Here is a 25,337-nt window from a genome sequence, read left to right as displayed (position 1 = left end):
CAGTGCTCTAAAGTACTGGATCCTACCACAAAGATGGCTTAAATGATCACCTGTAATAGCTCAGTCCTTCACTTCTGAGACTCCTTGAAAAGAGAACTGATCCTAATTCAGATGCTTACTGAGGGATGCTGCAAGAAGAAATCCCTTTAGAAAAGCCACAGTGATGCACGAGGGAGGGGAGCAGACTTTTGGATTCTGTAAGTAAAGATGGAGTTGATTCCAGAGTGAGGGGTTTGGAAAAAAAAAATAAACCAAAAGGAATTACTATAGAGAAGAATTATTGGTAAAATGTCAGACAAAGGTAAAAAAGCTTATGACAAAATTGGTTATGCTTTTAATCAGCTGACTTTAAAAAAATTAAAAATTACTACTTAGCTATGTAAGTAGTATATCAGTCCAAAGGAAGACATTTTAAGAAAATATTTTTTTTTTTCTTTTCCTCCTATCTACAATGGCAGACAAGGATTTTTTTTGTATATTTTCTGCTTCTTCCTCCTTTGTTTTTTTTTCGCAAAAAAACCTTTTATCCCACTCATTGCCAACATCAGCAGCCGCTGAAAAGGAACATCTGGTAACTTAGATTTGAGTGCCCAAATTGCAGTTCCTGTATCTGTGCCTGCAAGGGATGTCCTTTGCTGTTCTGTTCTCCTCTGCTGGCAGGGGAAAGATCTGGGCAAGAGCTGGGGGGAGAGTCGGTGCTGGGGGCAGAGTGTGTGTGGGGGGCACATTGCTCGCAGGTGAGACTCTGCAGAATATGAATATTTTAGCTTTTTTTTTTTTTTGCTTGGTTTTAAGTTCCTGCCACAAACTCAACCGTGTGTAGCTGTATTATTTCACAACCAGTACTCTGCCATTAGCAGTGCCTGGGTGTTTTAAGGCAAGTGGTGAATGCTGTGTTGTCCCAGCCAGTTTTGCCAGTGGATGGCAGGGGACCTAAGTTTGTATCTTTTAGTCTAGTTTTTTTTTTTGTAACTTGCCGTGAGTGACAGTATTTGCTTATTTTGGCACCAGAAATGCATGCACACAAATTATCCAGTCTTTGGTGAGTGGCTGCTCCCCTTAGGGTGAGATGCAGAGCTGGAAAACTTCTGCTGTTTTCTGTGTTTAGGATGTTTGGCTTGTGAATATATCGAGGGAAAGAATCTTTGTGGTTTTAATAGTTCTCCAAGTAGTCACCTTAGGTACTCACTGCCAAGCTTCCTAATTAACCTACAGATTACTTGTTGCAGTTTAATGATTGCTTACCCTAGCACAAGTGTGTAAATGGTAAATATTTTCTGTAATGTGTTGCTGAGGCAATCAATCCATAATTGACTTAGATTTAAAGTGAGTCTCTTGCTGACATTGTGTTTATTGTTTGGAATGCCAGATTAATTACAGCATGTATTGCAGTTGCTGTATTATGAGCTCCATCTGTTTTTTATTAACTTTCTCTGTAAATGAGAAACTGTCAGTGTGTACTGTTTCTTATGTTCTGAAGAAAAATTCCCCCAAACCCTATAATTGTGTACTTTAAAAATTAAAGAACTGTTGTGTTCAGATCCCAAGTTCGTTTATTTCTTTTGTTTCTGAAGCAGCTGACCCAGGCAGAGATGACTCCTCCCTGTTTTGCAATAAATAAATGGACAGAAGAGACCATCCCAGGGCATTTGAAACTTGGCCACAGGAGTTCGTGTCGATTCCCTTGGATCTCAGCAGTTAGACACGCACAGATCCACAGCATCCCTTGTGCCAGCAGCTGGCAGCAAATCCTTCATTTGCTGGAGTTATTTACACGAGCCACTTCAGAAACCAGACCCATCCATTAATTCTCGCCCTTTGCATGCAGTGTAGGTGACAACCGAGAGAGCTTTTAAAGCCACATTTGCTTGAGCCTTTTATCTTGTTTGTTGTTGGCTTGTCAGTGTTTCTGTGCTCCGGGGTGTGGGTGAGCCCACTGCAGCCATGAGCGCTGCTTCTGCACAGAGCTGTAAAACCATTCATTTGTGTTGTCTCGGGGGAAGTTAAAATACATTTATGGTGACACTGGTGACTATTCTAAGGAAACGAATTCCAGGTAGCTCAGGAGCCAGCAGATGTGCACTGTACTTGTAGGTAAAAGTGTGATTTGAACTTTGGTCATTTCTGCAGGAAGAGCATGAACAAGATTTTTGATCTTTTCTGTGTTTAATCAGGACTTGGTGTGCTTTCTGTGAAGAACAGCAGTTTGCTTATACTTGGGCAGATAAGGGAGAGGCAAAATACAAAGACAGTTGTAATATGAAGGGAACTATCAAGGGGCTTAACATCCAGTCAGAGTGCTTGGCAGTAACTGCAGTAAAAACTGTAATTTCAAGCTCTGGAATGCAGTAACATAAACTCTTATTGCTTATTGCTGTAATTAAATTACTTGAGAGTACAAATTTGTCACAATCTTACAGTGAAAACTGGAATTAGTTGATGTATAGGTTTGGATTTTCAGGATCTTGTAGCCATTAGCAGGTAAGTTGCAGTGTGCTCTGCACTGCATTTACATGCAAACTGGAGAGGGAGATAGTGTTTCACTCTGATTCCCATCCTTCTATTTAAACTCAATTTCTGGGACATGAAAAGCAATTTATCAGAATGGCTGCTGAAATTCACCTCACAGAGATGCTCAACAGCTGATAAATTTCCCAGAGGTGAGTTTTGCTCTTGGTCTAATACTGGGGAGAGACTGATGGACAGAAGTGATATAGAGAGAATTCATCTGAGAACGGCTCAGGAATGATTTCCTGATTTAAAAAGCAGCACTGGACTTCTCTCAGGTGTTTGGTGGGGTTTTTTTGTTTGTTTGTTTCTTGCTTTTTTTTTTTTCCAGCATATCACAAAGAAATTACCCTTACAGTGAAACAGGGTAGGCAGAGAGTTGTTTATTTGCTATGAACCCTTTCTTAAAAAGAAAAGGAGAAGCTTTTTGAGCAGGTCACTGTTCTTCAGGAGCTGAAGGTTCTCTTCCCAGGTCAGCTGCAATCAGGGAGTCATGCTGGAGAAAATAATTAAATATCTGTGAATAAGAATAACCTTTTTAATGTAAGATATACAGCTGTCACAGTGCCATATCAATATTGCCATGCTAAAAGCCAAGAAATGGTGGATTATTACATGCTTAAAATGGGTGATTCAGTGTTCACGGAAGAAACGGTTTGTATAAAAGCGTTTGGAAGGTTTTAATAGTTACAAATAGTTGTCACCAAATGGCCAGTCTTTTTGTTGATTAGGTGCATCATGAGAGGGGTTAGAAGGAAGATAGAAACACTATTTCCCCTATCTGCTTATTTGCTTTTTTCTGCCTGGAGACCACGGCCTGCACAGCAGTGATGAGTGGGAAAAACTAGGACACTGCCATACTGGCTATAAAAACAAATATTCACCTTATGCTTTTAAAAATTAATAAAAGAAATAATCTTGTTCAATGAATGGCAGAAACTACTTGATAACAAACATAGCAACTTTCCAGTCAAATTTCATACTCTTTCTATTATTGTAACTTTGAATACGTATGGATGTTTCAAATTTCAAGCCCATAATGTGGAGATGGAATGTATGTGACAATGACTTGTATCTCAGTGAAAATGACTGCCCTCTTACATCTTTACAAAAAGGGCTGAGGAGTTTTTTCTTCTTTAGTACCTACCTGTTGTAAGTAATATAAATTGTATCTGGTACATGGAAAGAAAAAATAAGTTATATGGTCTGCTTGTATTGGAATTCCCCTTCATCAGAGCCTAATAAGCCATTAAATCAGTGTTACTGTGCAGTGTTAGACTAGGGTTTTAGTGAATTGTCCAGTGCTGTAAGAAAACTTCCTTGTTGTGCTGCTGTGAGTCCTTGTCATGCCTGTGTCTGTCACATCTCTGTGCCCTGACACCCCCCGGGCAGCTGGTGCAGATACTTGGTCACTGGGATTTATGAGCAATAAGACCTTTCTGCGTACACAGGTCTTACTTTATTATAAAGTAAGAAAAAGTAAGTACTGTCAATAATGTCTTCGAGATGAGTAAGAAAAGTTCTGTTAGAGCTCATAGTGCATGATCTGATACTGCCTTGCTGTGACTTGAAATAGGAATCATCATGTACTTTGTGTAGCTGTTGCTACTTGGTTAGCTCTCAAGAGCACTGCTGAGGTCTTTATTGGACTTCTAATTTTTCTCTTTATTTAGAAGTAACAAAACAGCACAAACAAAAATTGTTCATCAAAACCTGTTCATCGGGAATACAGTTGAAATAATCCCTGAAAGTATAATAATCCAGGAGAGGAGAACTTTTCTGGGGAGAATTCATTTCACAGTGTGATACTAAATCAGAGCAAGTAATAAAGCATTTGTGATGACCAAAAATTAGCTGCCTTTGTCTTTAGTCACCAGATGTCTGATGTCCTGTTGAGAACCAGCTGTTTCTATATTTCTGATAATGTTTCATTTCATCCTGCTCTCAAGAGGGCAGGTTTTTGTGTCCTCTTCACCCAGGTGTATGTCATGCACTTGTCTTGGCTGAAGACTCGCTGCATCCTCCTGTTCCAGCCCTGGAATTAATGCTTTCCAGAGGCCAGATCAAAACCAACTCACACAGTGCAGTCAGTTGGAGCAATGAGACACTAAAAGGTCCAGCAACTTGGGAGCAGGAAGGTGCAAAGGGAGTGTAGTTGGCTTTGGGTGTGGGAGCGCTGCAAAGGCTGGGCCTGGGGCGTGCATTTAGGCTCGGGAGTCAGATGAGGGGTTTTATTTAGCGAAACACGGTCACAATGATGTTGTTGACAATGTTGTTGTAAGGAACTAAAATTATCTCATGGCTTACGCATCAAAATTGTAATCCTGAGTATGAGTTTGTGTGCAGTGAAGATATAATGGTGTTATTTTTGATAGGAACGTTGTGGGTTGTTTGTCCTCTTTCGAGTGGATCTTATACTATACCTATTGTCTTCCCTTTATTTCTTATTTTCTTTCCCAGGGATTGTGATTCTGCGTTTGTGCTTTGAGATACAATAGCAACAGACATTTGAGTAATGAAGTGTGAATTCATTGGTTCCATGCTGAAAAAAACCAAGACATAACAGGCTTCCTGTCCTGCTGAGAGATTGCCTTGCTATTTTGGGTGGCTGCTTAGGCTAAAGGCTAGAGAGCAACTGCCCAAGAAGGAGCAGAATTGCAGCATGGTGTGTGCTTTTTGGTGGCTGACTGCATTTACAAAATGTCCCTAATGCCTTTTTTTAGAAAAAGTAAAATAAGGAATTTGAGCTAATTGTGGTGGTAAGAAACTGAAATTGTGTAACTCAAATGGAGTCTCTGGGTGACTACAATTAATTCATTCTTATTTCTTCTTTTCAGGTTTTCTTCTCTTCCACCTTGGCCTTCCCCTTCAAATCTGGTCACTTTCCTGTTCAAATTGCCTTAAGATCTGTTACCTCTTCCTTGTCTTACCTCTTTGATTGTGCTTTAAGCGAAGTCTTTTCAACTTCTGTCACTGGTCCGAAATCCTGTCATCAGTAGTTTATTTCTCCAAACATAGGTGCAGGTAATCTGATGTTTCTGGCTAATTTTCACTTAATTCTGGGCGTTCTGAAGATGATTTTTCAGTGTTCTGCTGGGCTGTTTCAAGGCTGCTAAGAGACCCAAATGTGGGCTTCAGCTACAATTTGATGTACAAGTGCATCTCATTTCATTTTTGAGGGTTTTTTATGTAAAGAAGCCTGTTGCAGATTTTGAAGTTGTCTTTTGAGCTGCACTGAAATCTTTGAGAAACGAGATTCTTTGCTCTGCTCTAGCAGAGGTTGCACAGCATTTCTTTGTGTTTCTGTGTGTAAGGTCAGTGTCTTTACTCAGTCTCTGCTTTGTGACTGCCTGTGTATGTATATGTGTGTTTTAAGAGTAGTGAGGGGGGATTGAAGGCTTGACATCATAGAGTTGCTGCAGGGCAGGGTTGAAAAGCAATGATCTCCTAATTAATGCTCCTCAGGTGATTGAAAAGCAGTGACCAAAGTGTAAAAGCGTTGAAGGGGTTGTGTGTAAACTGCTTTCCCTGGAGCTGTGGCAGGAGCAGTGCAATAGCTATTTACTTTTTCTCAGCCTCCTTCTCATGTTCTGAGTTGAGCAGAAATTCCTCTAAAGAAGGTTTGGAGTTAGATGCCAGTAAGTGGGAAAGTCAAGAGTAAAAAAGTTCTGAGAAGACAAAGAGTCTTTCAAGTGTGTGTGCACATATAGACAGCAGCTCTTCCCAAGGACGTTTCATAATCAGTTGTTTGTCCACAACAAACAGATCCCCTAGCATGCCCAGACCCTCAGGATATGTCTACTCTGAAGACACTTTTAATTGTTTGCAGCCCATGTTGGGTTTCATGATGCTTTGGGTAGGCTTTTGATTGTGCCCAAGTTAGCCAGTTGAAATCTTGTTCAGACACGATGATGCTGAAGTCTAATTTCAACTAAAAAAAAAAAAAAAAAAAAAAAGTACAAAATGAAAAACAACCAAAACTATGTTGTTAAGTGATATCTGAGGATACTCAGGAGCCTGCAGTAGGAAGCACTTCATTGTGCTCTGCCTTAATACATGAGTACCTTTTTTCTTCTGTGATTTAAATCCAGGGAGATGAAGTGAGTGCACTGAGAGGGTGAGGATTCTTTTAAACTGATAAGCCAACAGCAACCAGTGGCCAAGCAACGAATTTACTTCATTATTCTATCGAGTTACTTTGCATGTACCCGTGAGCATTTGCTGAATGCTTTTAGCCTTAGTGTTTCTTCTCCACAGCAATAGTTTGAACCTGTATCAAGTCTCTCGTGGCTATTAGCAGTCCATCTAGTTGGGTCAGTGAATATCGACTTCTCCAACTGTACACACAGTATTTCCTAATTTATTTAAAACCATTAAATAAATTGTTTCAATTAAATTACGCTCTTTTCCCATATTAACAGGAAGCCTTACTTGACCTTTTTTCTTAATTCACTTGTTTTAAAGGCCTATGTTTCATCTTCTTCTAGTGGGGTGACTAATGTCCTTGCCCTTTCAGCTGAGAAACCACCATCTTCCGTGGGTTCACTTGGCATTCTCTTTTTATTTTAACTTCTCATATAACTTACTGTGTTTTTGCTGGTAATTTTGGGGTAGATATTTTTGTAGCCTGTCCGTTAAAAATGCTGAGTCTCTTTTTGTTTGAATGGCCCAAGTTCAGCCATACTCTTGGGCTATTCAGATCCTAATCAGCCACTGATTAAGAATGACTGTCATCTGCCCTGGTGTTGCCCAGTTGTCTGGCTATTTTTAGAGCAGTGGTATTTGTGTTACTTAAGTCAAGGCTGCTCATCCTGTAAACAAGCTGGATGCATAGCTGTGGTCTGAAGAGCTGGCCCGGGCATTAAATGTAGCCTCTGAATTGCAGGAGGGGCCTACACAGTTAAATGGCTTAATTATTTGAAATCCTTCTGGCCTGGCAAAAGTTAGTGTAGATGCATTCGCGCCGGCACAAACAAATTTTTGCTTGGAGGAGTTTTGTTTTGTTTACTGGAGTTTTGCACACAATAGTAGCAAGAAAGCTGGAGGCTTGCTGGTATAGCTTTGGACAAAGACAGGAGGGGAAACCCTGCCAAAGTGTGGGGTGAGGAATTTGAGGATAGCAGCAATAAAAGACCACTTGAAGGCAGGAGTCTGGCAAAATGAGGGCTGTTGAGAAGAATTTCCATCATTTTCTGTTGTATAGCTTTAGCTTTCTATTCTATGTAAATATGTCCCCATTCTGGAGAAAGGGGGGAAAACTTCTTAAAATTAACATTTTCTTTTCTATTCTTAAGGAAAAATATACTGCCCTTTGAAATTGAAAAGATAAATTACTGTATAATTTTTAACACTTCACAAGACACTAACAGTGTTGTTTGTTTCTTACGAGCCAAAAATCTTTCCCAGTGTCTGCTACTACACTTGTATTTGAAGCATTAGAGCCCAGGGTTCTGTGGGAATTGATTGGCCTTGTCCAGTGGGGGTTTTCATCCCAGTCAGGGCTGGGTGCAGGTGCTGTGGCCACTTGGATCAGTGTAAATACTGACTGGAGGGTGAGTTTATGCTTATCTGTACTATCAGTACTAGACAAGCATCACATTTATTATACTTTTACACTTGACAATCCTCTTCAGGCTTTTAAGAGTGCCATTTATATATTTTTGGGACTTGGACAGTGTATTGCTGCTGTCACACTCTGTAGGCATTTCAAATACTAAATGCAGAGCTTTATCCAGCAAAGGTTTTTGTCTTAGTACGAAGGTGAGGTAGTTTGGTTTTTTTTCCCCTAAATTAACTGTAACTGTTAATCCATGGAATCGACAGTTGTATCTGGGAAATAGGTGGCAGGGAAAAATTCTATGTTCAGACTTGCCTACTGTAAATACAATAGCAAACAGACCTAACTTGTCAAATGCAAGCACTAAACACCTTGAGTTTGTGCTGACAAGTAGTAATAAACTGATTGGAACCCTTCTTAATCTATTTAGCTCCTTACTGGTGGCAACAACTTCAGAAAACACTTGGAAAACTAAAGTCAACTGTTTTAATTACTCCCTTGTATTGATGCACAAAGACCTTGCACAGTAATTTCACTCCTACTCAGAAATCCTGACGACAGTCTTCAGATACTTTTGGACTTTTCCACAGAATAGTTCAGATAGAGTAGAAATCTGAAATGAAGGTAAATGCAGATTTCATTAGGGACTGGTCTTTTTTTTTTTTTTTTTTGTAAGACATTTGAGGTCAAACACAGCATGGTCTGCACTGGACTGCACTGCAAGAAGTTTGGGACAACCTTTCCTTTTGCTTCTCTCTTGGTAAATCTGTCTGTGCTGTAGTGTTTTATAGTGTTTACAAACAGAAACAGACTGTCCTTTACTTTGAAAATAAAAAACTTGGCCAGAAAAATAAATAAATAAGGCAGCTTCTCTAGCTTATTTTGTATAATGCTTTGTCAAAAGAGAGTGTTTAGGGTTGGGTTTAGCAAAAGAGTTGCATAATGATAGGAACAAACAAGCTAATTGATTCCATAGGTGTATTAAGAAAATTAGTTTCTTTAATACTCAGAAAACCATGTTAGATGATCTAATTGTCTCTAAATTTTTAATCAATTCCTGAAACGATCTGCTTGTTGGCTTAGTGTTATTTGGGTACCTGTGGGTTTTCCTGGAGATCATTCATATTTTCAATGTACTTTCAACTCCTGCAAAGCCAGTTCCAAGTCTTGGAAAATCTTTTAGTTACAAGCAACTCTTCCCGGGCAAAATCTGATGGTGAAGTTATATGTAAATTGTATTTCCCTGAAGGAAAGAATGAACAAGTTCCAAAGGAAGAATTTCTTTAACTTAAAGCTGAGCTACTTCATATCCATTACCAACCACTGTGTCATTGAGAAGTCATGTAAGGAGAGGGTTCTTAAGACCAATTTTGAAAGATCTGGTAGCACAGTTTAGAATTGTCACTGGCATCAATGGATTCTCTTTTGCTTTGTGGGTGGTTCTTTAGTTTTGCTTTTAAAGTGACTAATTGAGCTTTTTTTCATCTGAAAGGAACAAAGAATAAGTGTAGAAATACAGGAATTTTTTTTCTGAAGTTGTCAGGATCAGCAGAAAAGAGGTGTCCAGCTGAGGTGGAAAATGGAAAAAACAGGTGTTCTAAAATGTATTTCCACCCATGGCTAAACAAATAGTATTATGGGATGGTTGTAATATTCTTTGGTACTAATAGGATGCCAGGCTTGATTTCAGACATTTTTCGTATTTATAACCAAATGTGTATTAAAATGTAACGTTTGCAAATATGTGAGAAGCAGCTCCCAGGGGGTGGTGGTCTGGTCTTCTCTTTTTCCTGGTTGCATCTAAAGAGCACTTGGAGCACACAGAATGTGCTAGGATCTGCTTCTGGGAATTTCTGACTGCGACATCCACTTCAAATATCAGTCACAGCTTAAACACATTAGAACCACATGGCTTACTGTCAACTCAAAAAAAAGAAAAAAAAAAGAGAAGAAAATTTGCCCTTAGGACTGTTTTGTTGGGTTTTTGTTTTATTTTGCTCCATTGTGAAAAGGCTGAAGCAGCAGATTTTTGAAGCTTCTGTAGAGTCTGTGTGAGTACCATGTTTTTGTGACTACAGTTTTTCCGTTTTTAAAAATAAAATATGTTTCTCAGAACTCCAAATGCTGCATTTTTCTTGCCTTTCACGAAACTTGGCAGTGAATCCTGTGTTCCTTCAGTGTTTCTCCGTCCCCAGCTGAATGTGCTCAGAACTTCCCAGTGGTGAAGACTAGAGGCTTTTTTATTTTTGTTGGTGGAATGTAAAGAGTATCCAGGCAAGGTTTTAAACAGTTTCAACTCTCAATTGAATAGAACAGGTTTATAATCTAGAGTTGTATTATTTGGCATTTCTTTAGTAGGGAAGTGATTTCAATTATTGAGATGATGGGAAAAGCAGATATGTTGTGTTACAGCTATGTTTTCTCCTGCCATTGAGAATATATTTACTTTTGTATTCCCTAAGATGCATATATTTGCCTTGCTTAATGCATATGATTAATTTATGAGTCAGAAGAGGGTTGAGAATTATTTTTTTCTGAGAATAGTCCATTGCACCTTGGGAGAAAACCCCCCTTTTTGATTGCAAAAGGGCAGAGGAGTCAAGAACAGGGGAAAGAGGCATCACCTGCAATATTATGTCCTTGTTTCCAATAATTAAAAAGGTTGGTGGTAGTTGGGCATTTCTTTGTTTGTTTGCTTTAGTTGAACCTTCCTTTAATGTTTTGAGAGTCACTTTTCACTGTGGCACTTTATGCTTCTGGACACCAGATGGTGCTGCTAAACTTGCTAATGTGGAAATCTCCCACTTTTTTTGAGTAATTGGTACTTGTTTTAATTCCAAAGCCAGGTCTGTACTTTCCAACCAGGTGTATTCCAGGATGCAGAACTGTTCCTGATAGCTCAGGCCAAAACCTGCTGTTTAAGGGCAGTGGTTTGAAAATCACCGTGTAAACCAAGTGGGTCATAGAATCAATATTTTACATCTCCCTGGGCAAAACCTGCCATCAGCTGGAGTTCCTCCCAGGAATACAGCTTAGTAACAAATCTAAATTTCTGTGCTTGACACTTCAGAGATTTGATTTACTAAAGTGTCACTTCAATTTGATTTGATAACTGCAATCAGAAAACTTGGGGTGGAGGCACTTTCTAGTGCCAGGTTAGAACTGCCAAGGTTAGTTCTAGAGACTAATTAAATATAATGAAGTGATGCCGAGGGAGGGTTTGAGTTTGGTGGGGCTTTCCTTAGACATTATCTGTGTTAAGCTTGAGAAAGGCTGCCAAAAAAACCTGTTGCTATTTGTTTGAGAAGACACAATGGCTTAGCTACATAGACAGTGCTTATAACAATGTGATGTACATTTGGCATTTGATTTCTATTAATTTTCATTTGGTTGTCATGTTTAACAAATCCATCTGGTAATCCTAATTGTGGGGCTGAAGGGATGGAACAAGATAATTGATTTTTAGTGAATCCCAAAGGTTGGTGGTGCAGTTTTATCACTGAACTGTAAATAATGGGTTCAGATTTATTTAGGCAGGGAGGAAATTTGTTGATAGATTTTAGTGTATTTTTCTTATAATTTTTTATTTCTTTTATAGATCCCCATATCAAAGTTTCTGGAAAAAAGGAAAATGTTAAAGAAGCAAAAGAGAGAATCATGTCTGTCTTGGACACTAAAGTAAGAAAACTTACTTAGAATGCCCCCTTAACCCCTAATTTTGTGGTGACATTGATCTCTTTAATGGGCACATTGAAAGGGAAGGTATTTATGGGCACTCTGAAGCAAAGTCTCCAGTATATGTCCTGCAGATGTTGATATTGGGGTATACCCACATATTTAAACATTATGCAAGAAACTACTTGCCTAAAGCAGCTTTTCCATATCTGAAGTATATAGAAATAATATTGCCAGCTATATGGCTAAAACCCTGTATGGTTTGTTCACTGGGTTGGGTTTTTTCTTTAAAATCTGAAATAACAGCTTCACTGCAAATGGTAGGTTATGCAACTGCTTCAGAGAACCTAAAATTTTGTTTCTGCTTGAAATTCAAGTTCATGTGGTTTTATTTCTAATGGTTACTGTATTCTTACCCTCTGATACATTAGGACCAGAATATCTAAAACATGGAGATCTTGGCCAGGGGTCTCTTATGTTCATCAGATCTTATTTTCTTGCAGTAGCAAGTCTTTTGGGGCAGTGTCTATGGCTCCTGTGTAGTTGAATGGCAACTTTCTGATCCTCTGAAATTATTACCAAAAGGAAGGCTCCAGTGACAAGCACCATTTTTTGAACAACTATTAATATTATTATGGATTGTTTAACAATGTAGCTTTTAAGAACAGCTGTAGGCAATGTTTGTGTATTTCAAAAATTCAGTACAAGAAAAATTTGGTTGTTAAAAGAGGAGAAAACACTTTGTCCCATGGCTTTGATTTGCAAAGTCTTCATCATGTGATCTGTCAGATCAGACAGGGGTGTGTGACTGCCACTGAAAGGACATAGAATTAAGAAGAATTAGAATGGACTGCTAAAAGACATTTAAGTCACAGTCGATAAAAACTTGGGTGCATTTTAAAAGCCTTAGACTTTTTTTTTTGAAGATGGATTTTTTTGTTATTTATTTCCATGTTATTTCCTCACCGGGAAGAAAATGTGGCAAGTTTGGCATCCAACTGTGATCCATGTTAACAACATCCCTCAGTAGGAACCAAGGCATGGCAAAAGTACTTTGGGAATACAATTTTGAATCTCATTCTTGAAGTCACATAGCTCTTTAGAACTCAGGTTCTGCTGTGAACAGATCTAATGGTGGGTGCTTGATTTCCAGAGCAATCGGGTAACCTTGAAGATGGATGTTTCCCATACAGAGCATTCTCATGTGATAGGTAAAGGTGGCAATAATATTAAAAAAGTGATGGAGGAAACAGGGTGCCATATCCATTTTCCAGACTCAAATAGGAACAACCAAGCAGAGAAAAGCAACCAAGTAAGTGTTGTTTAATACTGAGCTCGTTTATATTGTAATTCCCAAGAGTATAAAACGTTTCTAAACTTCTTTCGTCAGTTTGGGTTTTTTGGGGATGGTGAGTTTGTGTTCAGGGAAATAGATTTTTTGGTATTTACACTCTGTGGAAAGCACAAGGCTTCCTAAGTGAGCAAATCTTTTAAAACAGATGGAAACAATTTGTGAAGGCTCATTAATCACTTTAATTTTTTTAAGCTGAAATTACTTTGTGCTTTCAGAAGTCAACAACTTGGTGTGAATGGTAGAGAAGCAGTATGAAAAGATCTGTAAATTTTTTTTTCCCATTCAACACCTGATTTATTCAGCATATTGATTAATTTCTTGGTGCTTTTTGCTTATGGTGTAACTTGGCTGAAGACTAAACTTAGTGGCTCGCTGACAAAAGTGGATGTCCTATTGTGAGAGTTCAACTTCACTAGAATAAGTCACTGAACCTGAATTGTCCATCATTTCTAGTGCAAATACTGCTGAAATGTTTACCTTCAAGCCCCTCATCATTGTACTTAGAATTCCCCCATCCTGAGCAAAATACAGTAATTTCAAAACATTCAAGAAAAGCTGCTGTTGTTGAATATTAGCACTGAGCACATGTGTACAGTAGTCATTCCATTACTTGACTCAAGCCACTGTATTGGTTGATGTATCCATTTTTTTTCTAGTTGCTTGAACTAATGTAACTTAAGATGCTATAACATGCATAGAATTTTTTTTTTTAAAAATGGTTATAGTTTTCAGCTAGTGTTTAGAGAACACTTAGGGTGTCACTAGGTGTGAAATAAGTGATTTTTTAAAAATTTTTTATTTTTATATTTCTTTTTGTAAGGAGAATACTGACGCCTGAATAACTTTTCCAGTGCCTCAGCTGAAAATGTAATGAAATGTTTTCTCTCTTCTTGCTCTTCCAGGTGTCTATTGCCGGACAGCCAGCTGGAGTGGAGTCTGCAAGAGTTAGAATTCGGGTAAGAAGTCTATTTTAGGACAGTGTTCCCTTGCAAAACATCTGAAAGGGGGAAAAAAGTATAGATTTGAGGACCCTAGGGTTGTCTGGCTCTGTCTTAAGACTGCAGAAATGTAGGAACAAATGTGAGTATCCATGTGAGTAATATGCAAGAGGGTATTATAAAAGTGATTCACCTTCTGGCTAAATTTTTAACTAGCTCAAGGTGGACCTTGAACACAAAATCTACAGGATAAACAAGATGTAAATTATTCCACACCGTGTTGAAAATTACATCTTAACTTACCCACCACAGATGGCCTGTAGAAGCCTGGGCATCTGATGTGAATCTGTGACTTAGGGAAGAAAATTGCTGCCTCTTAAATTTTAACAATTTTCATGTGTAATTTGTGCAAATAATTTGGTGGAATTCGGTGCCATTCTCCACTCATAGCAATTTTCTGTCCTTCTAGTTTTGTATGTTTTGGCATGGATAATTATAAATCAAATAAATTATGAAAAGTCCCTCACAATTGTTTAGTGAGATTTGTATTTTACCCAACGTTGGTCTTGAAAGTCGTGAACGAAGCTGATGTTTCCTTAGCTTTGTAGCTGACTTGAGACTTCCAGTTAATCCATGACAGAAAAGAGACTTCTCTAGCAAGTTTTACAATTATTGACCTGTTTGTAGATCTGCATGGATAAGTCTGGGAATTTACTTGGCTTTCTTGTTATTAAATAATTGCAAATGCTTCTGCTGTTTTGGATTAAAGAACCCAAACAAACAAAAACCAAAAAAAAGTCTATGCAAAAAACCCCCACTCGAGTGTCCCTGGAAAAATTGGTGCCATTTTCCAACTAATGATATGATATTTTTATCAATGAACTCTGGGCAGGGGTTATATTATGTCAGTTTAATCATCACTGACCAACACGTGATTGAGGAATAAAGTTGTTGTCGTTCTAGTGAGTATGATTTTGGTTTTCAATATTTGCTCTCATGTGTTGTTGTAGGAGCTGCTTCCATTGGTACTCATGTTTGAATTGCCTATTGCTGGAATTCTCCAACCCATCCCAGATCCTAATTCTCCGACAATTCAGCATATATGTCAGACTTATAATATTTCAGTTTCCTTTAAACAACGCTCTCGAATGTATGGTGCTACAGTCATTGTCAGAGGGTCACAAAATAACACTAGTGCTGTGAAGGTAATGTGTCTTCTTAGTTCGCAATTTAGATACCTAAGAAGAGTATTGGTTTAAAAATGCGTAGGAAATAGTTTTAAGTTTAGGATTTAGAGTTTTGTTTGTGATAAGCTTTTAATCTGCTTTTCACGTCCCGCACACTGCTTTGGTTTCCAGCAGTTCTGGAATATGTGCTGATCTTACCCATCTCTTAATTTGAAGAAACCCCAAACAAAAATCAGAAAACACACCTCCCGTCCTAAATTCTGCATGCTTAGCTCTTCTCAACATACACTCAAGTACATAGCCTTGAAAGTTGCCCGAACAGTCAGTAAAACTGGTCTTGCGAAACCAGCACTGGGAGATGTGAATTGGGCAGTCAAGGAAAGGAACTGCCATGAGCCTGTTTATCTCAATAAAATAGAGTGTTCTTGTGAAGAACTGGCAGAATGAGACATTGATACGGTCCCACGTGGGTGTCTCTCAAGCCAGTAGCAACATCTTAGGCCAAAACTGAAAGACAAATTTTGCAAGTAAATGTTACCCCAATAAATCTCCATCGACTTTCTTACTGCCATATGTGGCCACAGAAAGTCTGTTGGCACCAAACCATGTGACACTGTCATACTGCCTTTCTCAGTAGCAATGAAATGCTGCATTTGGTCATCAAGTGGGAGTTAGTGGGTAGAGTTTAGTCCATTTATTACCCTTAACAAATTGTGGGTTTAAACCAAACAGTATTTTCTTTGCCTTGCCCGTGGAGCGCATGACAACTAAGGAAGCACTCTGGAATGTTTTGTACGCCTGTGAGCACTGTTTCACCGGTTTCTTTCATTTCCCCCCACCCCAGGAAGGCACAGCCATGCTCTTGGAACACCTGGCTGGGAGCCTGGCCTCTGCAATCCCTGTGAGCACACAGCTCGACATCGCAGCTCAGCATCATCTCTTTATGATGGGTCGCAATGGCAGCAACATCAAACATATCATGCAGAGGACTGGTGCTCAGATCCACTTCCCTGACCCCAGTAACCCACAGAAGAAATCCACTGTCTACCTCCAGGGCACAATTGAGGCTGTCTGTCTTGCCAGGCAATATCTCATGGTAAATACTTTTCAGTGAGACTTGCATGAAAAAACGGCCAGATTATAGAAAATACACTCATCCTGCATGTATTTATGGGTCAAGTTGCAAGTTAGCCTTAGAGGGGGGAGGATTGCTGCTCTCACTGCAAAAAGCTGACTCAGTTGAGTGCTCTATTTTTGGCAGTTTGTAGTTATCTAAAATACTTGTAATCTCTGGTAACATGATTTGAAAAATGACCTTGGTAATAGAAATGCATCATAAGCAATTTAAATTTATGATAACAATATGCTTCTGAGTTAGAGGCAGATTTTTGAAGTGTTATGTTGGTGTTGGATGATGGGTTGTGTTTTGTTTTGCCAACCTGCCTTTTCTGTGTTTTGTCAGGTAAGTAGGTTTCTTTTCAGAGGAAATGTCAGGAATTTCTTAGTTCCCACAGATGCAGGTTTTCAATGAAATTGGGAAACTATAGGAAATAATTACTCATTCTGCAGTCATACACTTTTTTTTTTTTTGGTGTCACAGCCACAGTTCTATGAGGCCTTTTATAAAAATAGCTCTGGTGATGAATATTATTTGTTGAGATTTTTGTTATATTGGTCTTTAAACTTCACAGGAGCCTTTAGGCATTGTTTTAGTGCTAATTTATGTACACCTTTTTTATATATGTGAATATTTATGGACAAAACATGGAAGGACTGGACTCAAATCCAATGCAAAGCTGGTAAGCGATTAAACCATGATATCTTTTAATTCCAGGAGTCCCCACATGTCCCTCAGTGCACTGTGCCTTGCTCTATGACAGAAAATAAAAATATGGTGCCTTTCTGTTTACACAGTTATATTCAGATTATTATATTCTAGAATATTATTGTCTGTAAATGCCAAGAGATAGCCTTATTCTATGTATTTCTTCAGTGAGGTTTAAGTAGTGCTTTTCTGATGGTTCATGAAGTAGAAGGAAATGCAACCAAATTACCACATGAATATCAAAGTACCTCTTTTCTCCAGAAACCTGGAATTATGTGAGGGCTCTTTTTTTTTTTTTTTTAAATACTGAAGTTTGATTTCATTCCAAACACATCAGTACAACTTAATATCCCTCATCAAATCCTCTACATCACCCTTTAAGAACTGCAAAGACCAGGAAACTTGGTCTCTGTCTCTTTGAACTCACAGACCTGACATATCTTGAAACTGTTGTTTCTGGTTTTATAGATAAAACAAGTCTTGTTTCAATTGTTCTTGTTCTCTTTTTTCCTCTCACCCCAAAGCCTTTGGTTTCAGCTGTAGTTTGTCATCAAAAAATGTTGAGACTTGCTTTTTGTTGGTTTTTCATATAATAATGAGGACTGTACCATATTTAAATACAGACAACATTGACAACTTAGTTTTTTTAAATCCAGTTCCTGTCAAAGAAGATTATTTGTTTCTTTCCCTCCCATTATCTTCATGTAGATGCCCTAAACATACAATAATCAAGTGGTGGGGAAAAAAAGAGCCTTTAAATATGCTTATAAAACCTGACATTTCAACTTGGAAGTTTTGGGGTTTGTGTTTTTCTTGTTAACCTTTAGTTGCATTTTCATTCAGCCGGCTTTTGGCCATCGTCTGATATGATTTTCTGCAACTTTTTTTACAATAACATTTTGAAAATCCAAGTATGAAATGCTCTCAACAGTTCTGTTACCATTAAATCTTTGATTATTGACTTCAGTGTTTTTAGAAAGACTATATCCATAATTATTCTTTTCAGACAAGTTCATGTTGTAGAGTTAAGCTGTGTTTGTCAGTCTTCTTGTGGTCAAAATGTTTAGGATGCCTTGCTTTAATTTTCCTGAAGTTAAAATTGCTTTAATTGAGGTTTTGGTAGTGCTGTGCAGCTATAGGTGGAACTGTCAAGAAACGATATTTAATATTAAATTACAATGAACGAGTGATCTGCAGACTAAATGCACCAATTTGCTGCTTTTCATTCTGAAGCCAAAGCAGGAAACTGATTAATTAAAACCATTTCCTTGAGTGTATCTTACTGTAGATTTTTCTCTGACACATGTGATACTGTTTATTGTGAACCTAAAATCACCAGAAGTAGGATTTGTTTTTTACTGACTTTTTACCCTCTATTTTTGTTATTTTATGAGAAGTAGCAATCTGATAATTTCTAGGTATCCTGCATCTATTCAGTTTTTTGTTGTTTCATTGGTCTGGGCCTTTTTTAGGGGTCCTTTTTTTTTAACTCTATAAGGTTTTAGTATGTCAAGTGTGTTACAGATGTCATCCACATCACTGGAAAATACTTATCCAGCTGTTCTGGGACAGGGGAAGAGAAAGCTAAAAGTTAAGGCTTAGGCAATGGTCATTTACAGAAAAGCTTTTTAGAGTTGTGTTTCCTTATCTCAGACATAGTTTAACATGAGATATTTCAGTGTGATGCCTGCTATCTAATTTAATAAGTGTTAAATAAGTGTTAAATAAGTGTTAATAAGTGTTTTCTGAATTTGAATCCCCCAAACACTTCAAAATCTATATAAATAACTAACCAGGGTGCATATGTACTGATTGGAATGCCAAATACTTAACAAATCATTTCACACTTATACTAACAAACTGTTCAGATTCACAGGACAGAAAAATACACCTGTGTTTTTGCATACAAGGAAACAGCCTTCCTTAACATTTCATACTGGCTTTTTTTCCCCCTGAACTTCTGTTATCTCAATGTGTAAATGTTACCATGTCTGTATTGCAGTTTATTGCTAACGTTTTCATGGGGAAAGGGTCAGTTGTAAGCATTGGGAATTTTTGTGCCTTTCCTTTCAGGGTTGCCTTCCTCTTGTGCTCATGTTTGATATGAAGGAAGAAATTGAAGTAGAACCACAGTTTATAACCCAGCTAATGGAGCAGTTAGATGTCTTCATAAGCATTAAACCCAAGCCAAAGCAACCAAGCAAGGTTTGTGCAAATCTTATATATCCCTTTTAGGCTGTCATGGCAACTTTATAGAGCTGATGAGTTGACATGTATGCTCTTCTTCTCTGACTTAATGGATCATAAACTTGCAAAAGGCATATATATTTTGTGCTTAAAATACCAGTTTAAACGAGCCAGCAGCTCTACTTTATGATAATTTGCCTTTCATTAAATGTTTGATAATACAGAAGTTAGATTTTGCATGGAATATACTGATAAAGGAAATGAATTATGAGGAGACAAATTGTATGTGACTAGGACTACTCTTGTCTGATTTTTAAAGAAATTTGTCTAAAATTGCAGCTCCCCCACAAAATCAGTGTTCTCTAGCAATCAGAATTAAACAAAATGAAAAAATATTGTGACTATAAGAGTTGCTGTTACATGCAAGATCCTGAAAAGAGTCATGAAAAGCAAAAATACAAAATACTCCTGACGAAAGGTGTTCATTGTAAAATACTCAGGCCTGTATGGCAGTTGTCTGTGTGTTGTATATAATGTCATTGCAGGCAAAACCTTGAAATATTAAGTGATCATTCCACTGGGCCAGTAGGTAAGCTTCCCTGTGTAGGGATGTATAAAATTGATACAAAGAAACACTGTAGAAAATGTACACAAAACAATGGCTTTTTGCAATTTAATTTTCCAGGTATTTATTACTTTTTTCGCAGACAACTATGGATTTAATAGCTGAATTTTTTATGAACAATTTAATACGACAATTTTCTTGTCCACTTCAAAGTACGGACCTCAGGTAAAAGAGAAGATAGGACTTTTAATGATTCGTTCACTTATCTGGATCTTGGGCCACTTAACATTTGTTGTGCTAAATAGCACCATGGTACAATAATAATTAATTTTTTTTTAGACAGGGAAGTCTTCCATCATTCTCATTGCAAGTGCACATGAAATCCTAAACTTACTGTCAAGGCCACTGAATTTGACTGGCTGGTAATGGATGTTAGCTCATGCTGTCTCACACTGCTGTTATTGACGGACATGGAGAAGTATTAAGAAGTTATCTGTGTTGCAGATCCATGTTATGAAGCTGTGTTACTCACTTATTGTCCTTTTCTGTTGTGTTTCGTTGTTGTTTTCTTCCCCTGCAGTCTGTGATTGTAAAAAGTGTTGAACGAAATGCCTTAAATATGTACGAGGCACGGAAATGTCTCCTGGGACTTGAAAGTAGTGGAGTCACCATAGCATCAAATCCCTCTACTGTCTCGTGCCCTGTTGGTCTGTCTTGTCCTGGTTTGGATATTTTGTCCTCAGCGGGACTTGGACTCACTGGGCTTGGTAAGTGTTTATTCTTTTTATATTTTTATATTTTTAATAGGTATCTATTTGTTTGAAACTTAATTCACTTGTACTAGAAAAAAGGACCAGATGTGTGTTTTGCGTAAGAATTCATGTTAAGGCATTAGAGAATTCCAAAAGCCTTTCAAGGGATTGCTGTTATACAGCTTCCTCCAGGGCTCTTGTAATCAGGTGTGCGACTCATCCCTGTAGAAACAAAATCTCTGGAAGCACTCGAACCACTCAGCTGAAAGGGAGGGAAATACAGGTGAGGTGGGATGTGCCTTTTACAATGTCTTTGGCATCCTGATGCCTCAAGCTGCCCTGAATTTGTGTAGGTACTGAAGCCTGTCAGCAGCGCAGGGAAGTTAACACAGCTAACAGCACACTTCCCTTCTGGCTGTATTTCACTGTAATTTAGGGATACATGAGCTTCTAGTTTAGACCTTGCTTATCAGTATGTAATTCAGGACAGAAATGTGTATGTTTCGTGTCTTAATGTAATTTTATAGAAGCAGATCGTAGCCCAGACTGGAATTACTGTTTTATTTTCAAGCTTTGTGTCAGAAATGTGTAGAAAGCCAAGCGGTCCCAGAAGAATTTTGTGACAAACCTCGGCAAAACTGGTTCATGAAGCTGAGTTCTCCTGTCACCACCATGCTCCCTTGTGACCTGCCACACCTGCTGTGTGGTTCCATGTCAAAGGCTGCCCTGGGGTCACACAGGAACAAGTGTTTGTGCCATTTGACAGTGGGTTTTAATGCTGCTTTTGTGACTTCCTGTCATGCCTGCACTTTGGGGGATTGGAGTTTTTACCTTTCTAGTGTATAGTGCTGAGTTTATAAATCTTCTCACGTGAAGAGCTGGTTTGAGGGAATGCTTTGGCAGTAAGCAGTGCATTTGGGGGGTGGCTTGCAGTCAGTATTGAAGATGCAAAAAGGAATTGAGTGGTCTTTAGTGTGGAAGTAGTGATTCATTCATGGGAGCTTCTGAGGAAAGGGGTTATTGTCTGAAATGAAAGTAAGGTAGTGTAGTACAGTTGCTTTCTTGTCTCTGTGTGATGTTCCTTTGAAACAAACCATCAGAAGCAATAAAGGGGATACAAAGGGATGGTGGGGCTGAGAAGCAACTGGTGCAGACTCTGGTAGGACAACAGTTAGGGTCCAGTAGAAGGACATAAAAGATGCTCCACTTCTTCTTGGATATTTGATTCTGAATTCAAGAACAGGCATTCTTAGTGTGCTCTCTGCACCAAGTGAACAGCAGGGTTAATGTTAAAATTTGTTTGTGAAATACATGCTGGTGCAATTTAGTGGGGTTTTGTTTGTTTCTTTTCAATTGGTACTTCTGTGAAAAATGCTTTTCTGCAGGTCTTATCTAAAAGTTCACTTGCATAATTTTTTGCAGGCCTTTTAGGTCCAACAGCCCTGTCAGTCAACACCTCAGCTGCTCCGAACTCTCTTTTGAATGCCCTAAACAGCTCTGTGAGCCCCTTGCAGAGTCCAAGTTCAGGCACTCCTAGTCCCACGTTATGGGCAACATCTCTTGCTAACACAAACACCACAGGTTGGTGGAAGTTCAATGTGAATTACATGATCTGTGCAACACTTAAGAGTGACAATTGATGAGTCCAGAATAATTTGTTCTCTGGAACCTTGATTCCTACATTTATCTTAACATGGATAGATGAGTAAATATGCACATTTAAAATTATAGCTTAATATAAACTTACAACGTGCAGTCCCATGGGATGTTTTTATCTGTTTTATAAAAAACAGCTAAGTTGATCTAACCAGTAATGGACAGATAAAGCATTATTTTTTGGGATGTAATTCCAGTGGAAACTTTTTAGTAATCTATCAGAGCTACATAAAGACTTGTATAAAGTTATATAATGCCTGAGAAGATTAAATGAGAAACTTAATCAGAACATAACCCAATTTTGTTCCAGGTTTTTCTGCTATTCCACACCTAATGATACCATCTACTGCCCAAGCAACCTTAACTAGTATTCTGTTGTCTGGAGTGCCTAATTATAGTCAAAACACTCCATCTCCACCACCAGGCTTGACTCCCGTCGAAGTCCACGTTAACGGCATGCAATCAGAGAGTAAAAAAGTCTCACCTTCTTTAAATGGTCATGTAAAGGTAGGTGCTGCCTCTGGAGAACCAGATCTCTTTGTACTAGACCTCTGCTGTGGAAAGCTGAAAGAGAAAACTTATCTATGTCAGTAGGTTCTTAAAGCTTTTAAGTTTATAAATATAACAGCAGTGTTTCCAAATATGACTAAAAAAACAGAATATTCAGACATATTGTTCTCCTGTACCGGGGATGGGTTTCTTTTTCTCCTGCACAGATAGGAAATTGCTTTAGTATTTCCTTAAACATAAAAATCACTTTTAGGGGTTTTTGACGATCGTTCCAGGCCTCAAATATCAAGTATGCTGCACTGGCTGCCACATCGCTGGGGGAGAATGTGTTGAGCGCAAACCACAGTGATCCAGTGAGACAAACAAGTACTCATGGTGCCTCAGAACAAGTAGCTGCCAAGTCAAACAGTGAAGAAGGTAAGATTTTGATGTTGCATTCCTTTGTCTGGTAGTGTTTGTGCAGCTGACGTGCATGAAGATATTCCCTCTGCATTGGGTTTGCAACCATGTCACAGGAAAACAATCCTGGATCTCCCAGATTTGTTGTCAAAGAAAGTAAACAGAAGGAGGGAGATGTACTGTTGATACACCTTAAATAACCTAATGCACTTGTAATATTTCACACATTCCCTAGGGACAGAGGGAAGTAACCTATGAGGATTTTTTTTTTCAGCAGCTTAAAACAATCTCTCCTGGTTTAAAATGATGTTTTATGTTTGCTCTTTAACAAGGGGAAATAATTAATGCCTTTGAGAACGTTCTTGCAGAAAATTATGTGTTTAGAACACACAGATTTGTTCAAAATCCTTAGTCATTTCTAATTGTCAGTCTTCACATTTAATACTAATTAATTTTAAGTAAATATTTTAAGAAAGAGAATGCATAGTGTGTCTACTATAAATGTGAATGCCAACACCTTTTTTGGGCATTTGAACTTACATACCTGACTTCCTAACCTTAACCAAGAAGACCACAACAGTTCTGTGAGGAGGAAGAGCAGATTTTATCCCATAGTTGTCATTCCTTTGGTAAATTCACTAGAGCATGAAAGGGTGGTTGTTGTTTAACTGTTCTTTTTATTGGTCTTACAGGTTGCAATGATGCTTTTGTAGAAGTGGGCATGCCAAGAAGTCCTTCCCATTCTGCAAATACCAGTGATCTGAAGCAGATGATGAGCTCTTCCAGGCAGGCCTGTGCCAAGAGGCAAACAGTTGAGTTACTGCAAGGCACCAAAAACTCTCACTTACAGTAAGTTGAGTGTATAAATACAGATTAATGGGACTTTCGCAACACAAAATTACTTAATATGTTTTTGTACGTAGAAGGAGTGGTTCAGTCATAAGATACTCAAAGAACTAATTTATTTTGGCCTTGATTTTTAATCACATTAGGCATTATTATAGTCCCCAGTTTATCTGACAACTGCCAACTTTCTGTACATCGTAAGTATTTTTTGTTAAAAAAAATAAATGTCTTTCTTCTCCCACAAAAGAAAAGGGATTTTTGTCATAGGAACTTTCATTACCTGTTGCTAAAGGATATATTTTTACACTTTCCTTGTTTATTGTTTGCTTTGAGAATAGCTCCTAATACAACTTCTTCCTTTTGTGTGTACCTGAGGCTGTTTGCTTCTCAGAAAAACAATAATCAGGGCATTAGCAGCATGCTCTCGAACAGTTGTTTGGTTGGGTTGGGTTTTTTTGACGAGACAGCAGTGGGAAAGGCTCTTTTGAGTCACAATACCTCTTGGCAACGCAGGTTTTGTTCCTAATGCAATGTTTTTGTTTGATGTAGTTGTGTTTTCACTGTCTCTCTTGGGAGCTGTTTATCACCACTCTTTTGAGACGCATATTTTCTTTTGCTTCGTTTATTTACACTGTTAAAGCTATGATATGTATTTCATTAACTCTACTCTCTTAGTTTAGAAATCCAAGAATTCCTGCTAACCAGATTCTCTTGTTTGTATGTCAGTCAGTTGTTTGCATGCCTTGTTCTTTTCGTTGAGGGCACAGTTCTCACAGTTTCCCTAGGGCATATTTTCGGGGTAGTAGTTTACAGCTTCTACGACATAATCACGTGGCTTTGAAGTCAGACATTACTGTTCTAGAGTAGCCTGAAATGTGGCTGATTTTTTTAAGGGAAAAAAACCATTAAGGTTGCATTAGGAGGTAAGGTAGGCATGTAGGACTGCAATTCTTGAAGGCACGTAGGACTGCAGATATTGGAAGTTTAAAGGCAAGTAGGACGTATGTTAACTTTCTTAGTCCCTTGTTGTGCAATCTGTATCCTACAACTACCTGCTAGGATCTAACAGGTAACGTAGATAGGATCTATTTCTTAAAACTGTCCTATAACTACCTGTTAGAACTGCTGGCCTGAGCAAGGCATTCAATTATTCCAGATACCAGACAGCTCAAAACTGAGTCTACACTCTGCCTCTTAGTTCATAATATAGGAGGGAGCAATACATGTTTTCTTTCACCGACCAACAGGTACAGGGGAGCTGAAACTTTGGGAAATACTGCTAAAAGATGTTTGTGTACTGACACATCTTTAATTTTACGGCCAAACTTCTCGGGGTAAAGCTCTGTTATCAAAACTGCGTTGCATGTTTGCTGCATGT

The 25,337-nt window shown here is 38.3% G+C and overlaps 1 protein-coding gene across 1 annotated transcript in view; it reads left to right on the top strand.

Annotated features, from left to right (window-relative positions):
- The first annotated feature begins 5,349 nt into the window (after positions 1–5,349).
- The window catches only part of BICC1 (BicC family RNA binding protein 1), a 33,207-nt gene continuing 13,219 nt past the window's right edge, over positions 5,350–25,337 (top strand). Inside the window, exons 1-12 of the mRNA XM_027898279.1 lie at positions 5,350–5,532; positions 11,664–11,743; positions 12,894–13,052; positions 13,997–14,050; positions 15,043–15,237; positions 16,064–16,315; positions 19,118–19,249; positions 20,377–20,563; positions 21,971–22,129; positions 22,515–22,711; positions 22,990–23,131; positions 23,806–23,962. Coding sequence (XP_027754080.1) covers positions 11,723–11,743; positions 12,894–13,052; positions 13,997–14,050; positions 15,043–15,237; positions 16,064–16,315; positions 19,118–19,249; positions 20,377–20,563; positions 21,971–22,129; positions 22,515–22,711; positions 22,990–23,131; positions 23,806–23,962 — 1,655 coding nt within the window. The 5' untranslated portion in view covers positions 5,350–5,532; positions 11,664–11,722. The remainder of the gene's footprint in view (positions 5,533–11,663; positions 11,744–12,893; positions 13,053–13,996; positions 14,051–15,042; positions 15,238–16,063; positions 16,316–19,117; positions 19,250–20,376; positions 20,564–21,970; positions 22,130–22,514; positions 22,712–22,989; positions 23,132–23,805; positions 23,963–25,337) is intronic.

Source organism: Empidonax traillii, unplaced genomic scaffold (genome assembly GCF_003031625.1).
Source record: "Empidonax traillii isolate 1590-97213 ecotype Southwest subspecies unplaced genomic scaffold, ASM303162v1 scaffold588:size748185, whole genome shotgun sequence".
Taxonomy (NCBI): domain Eukaryota; kingdom Metazoa; phylum Chordata; class Aves; order Passeriformes; family Tyrannidae; genus Empidonax; species Empidonax traillii.
Note: the sequence above shows the minus strand (reverse complement) of the source record. Positions and strands in the feature narration are given on the sequence as shown.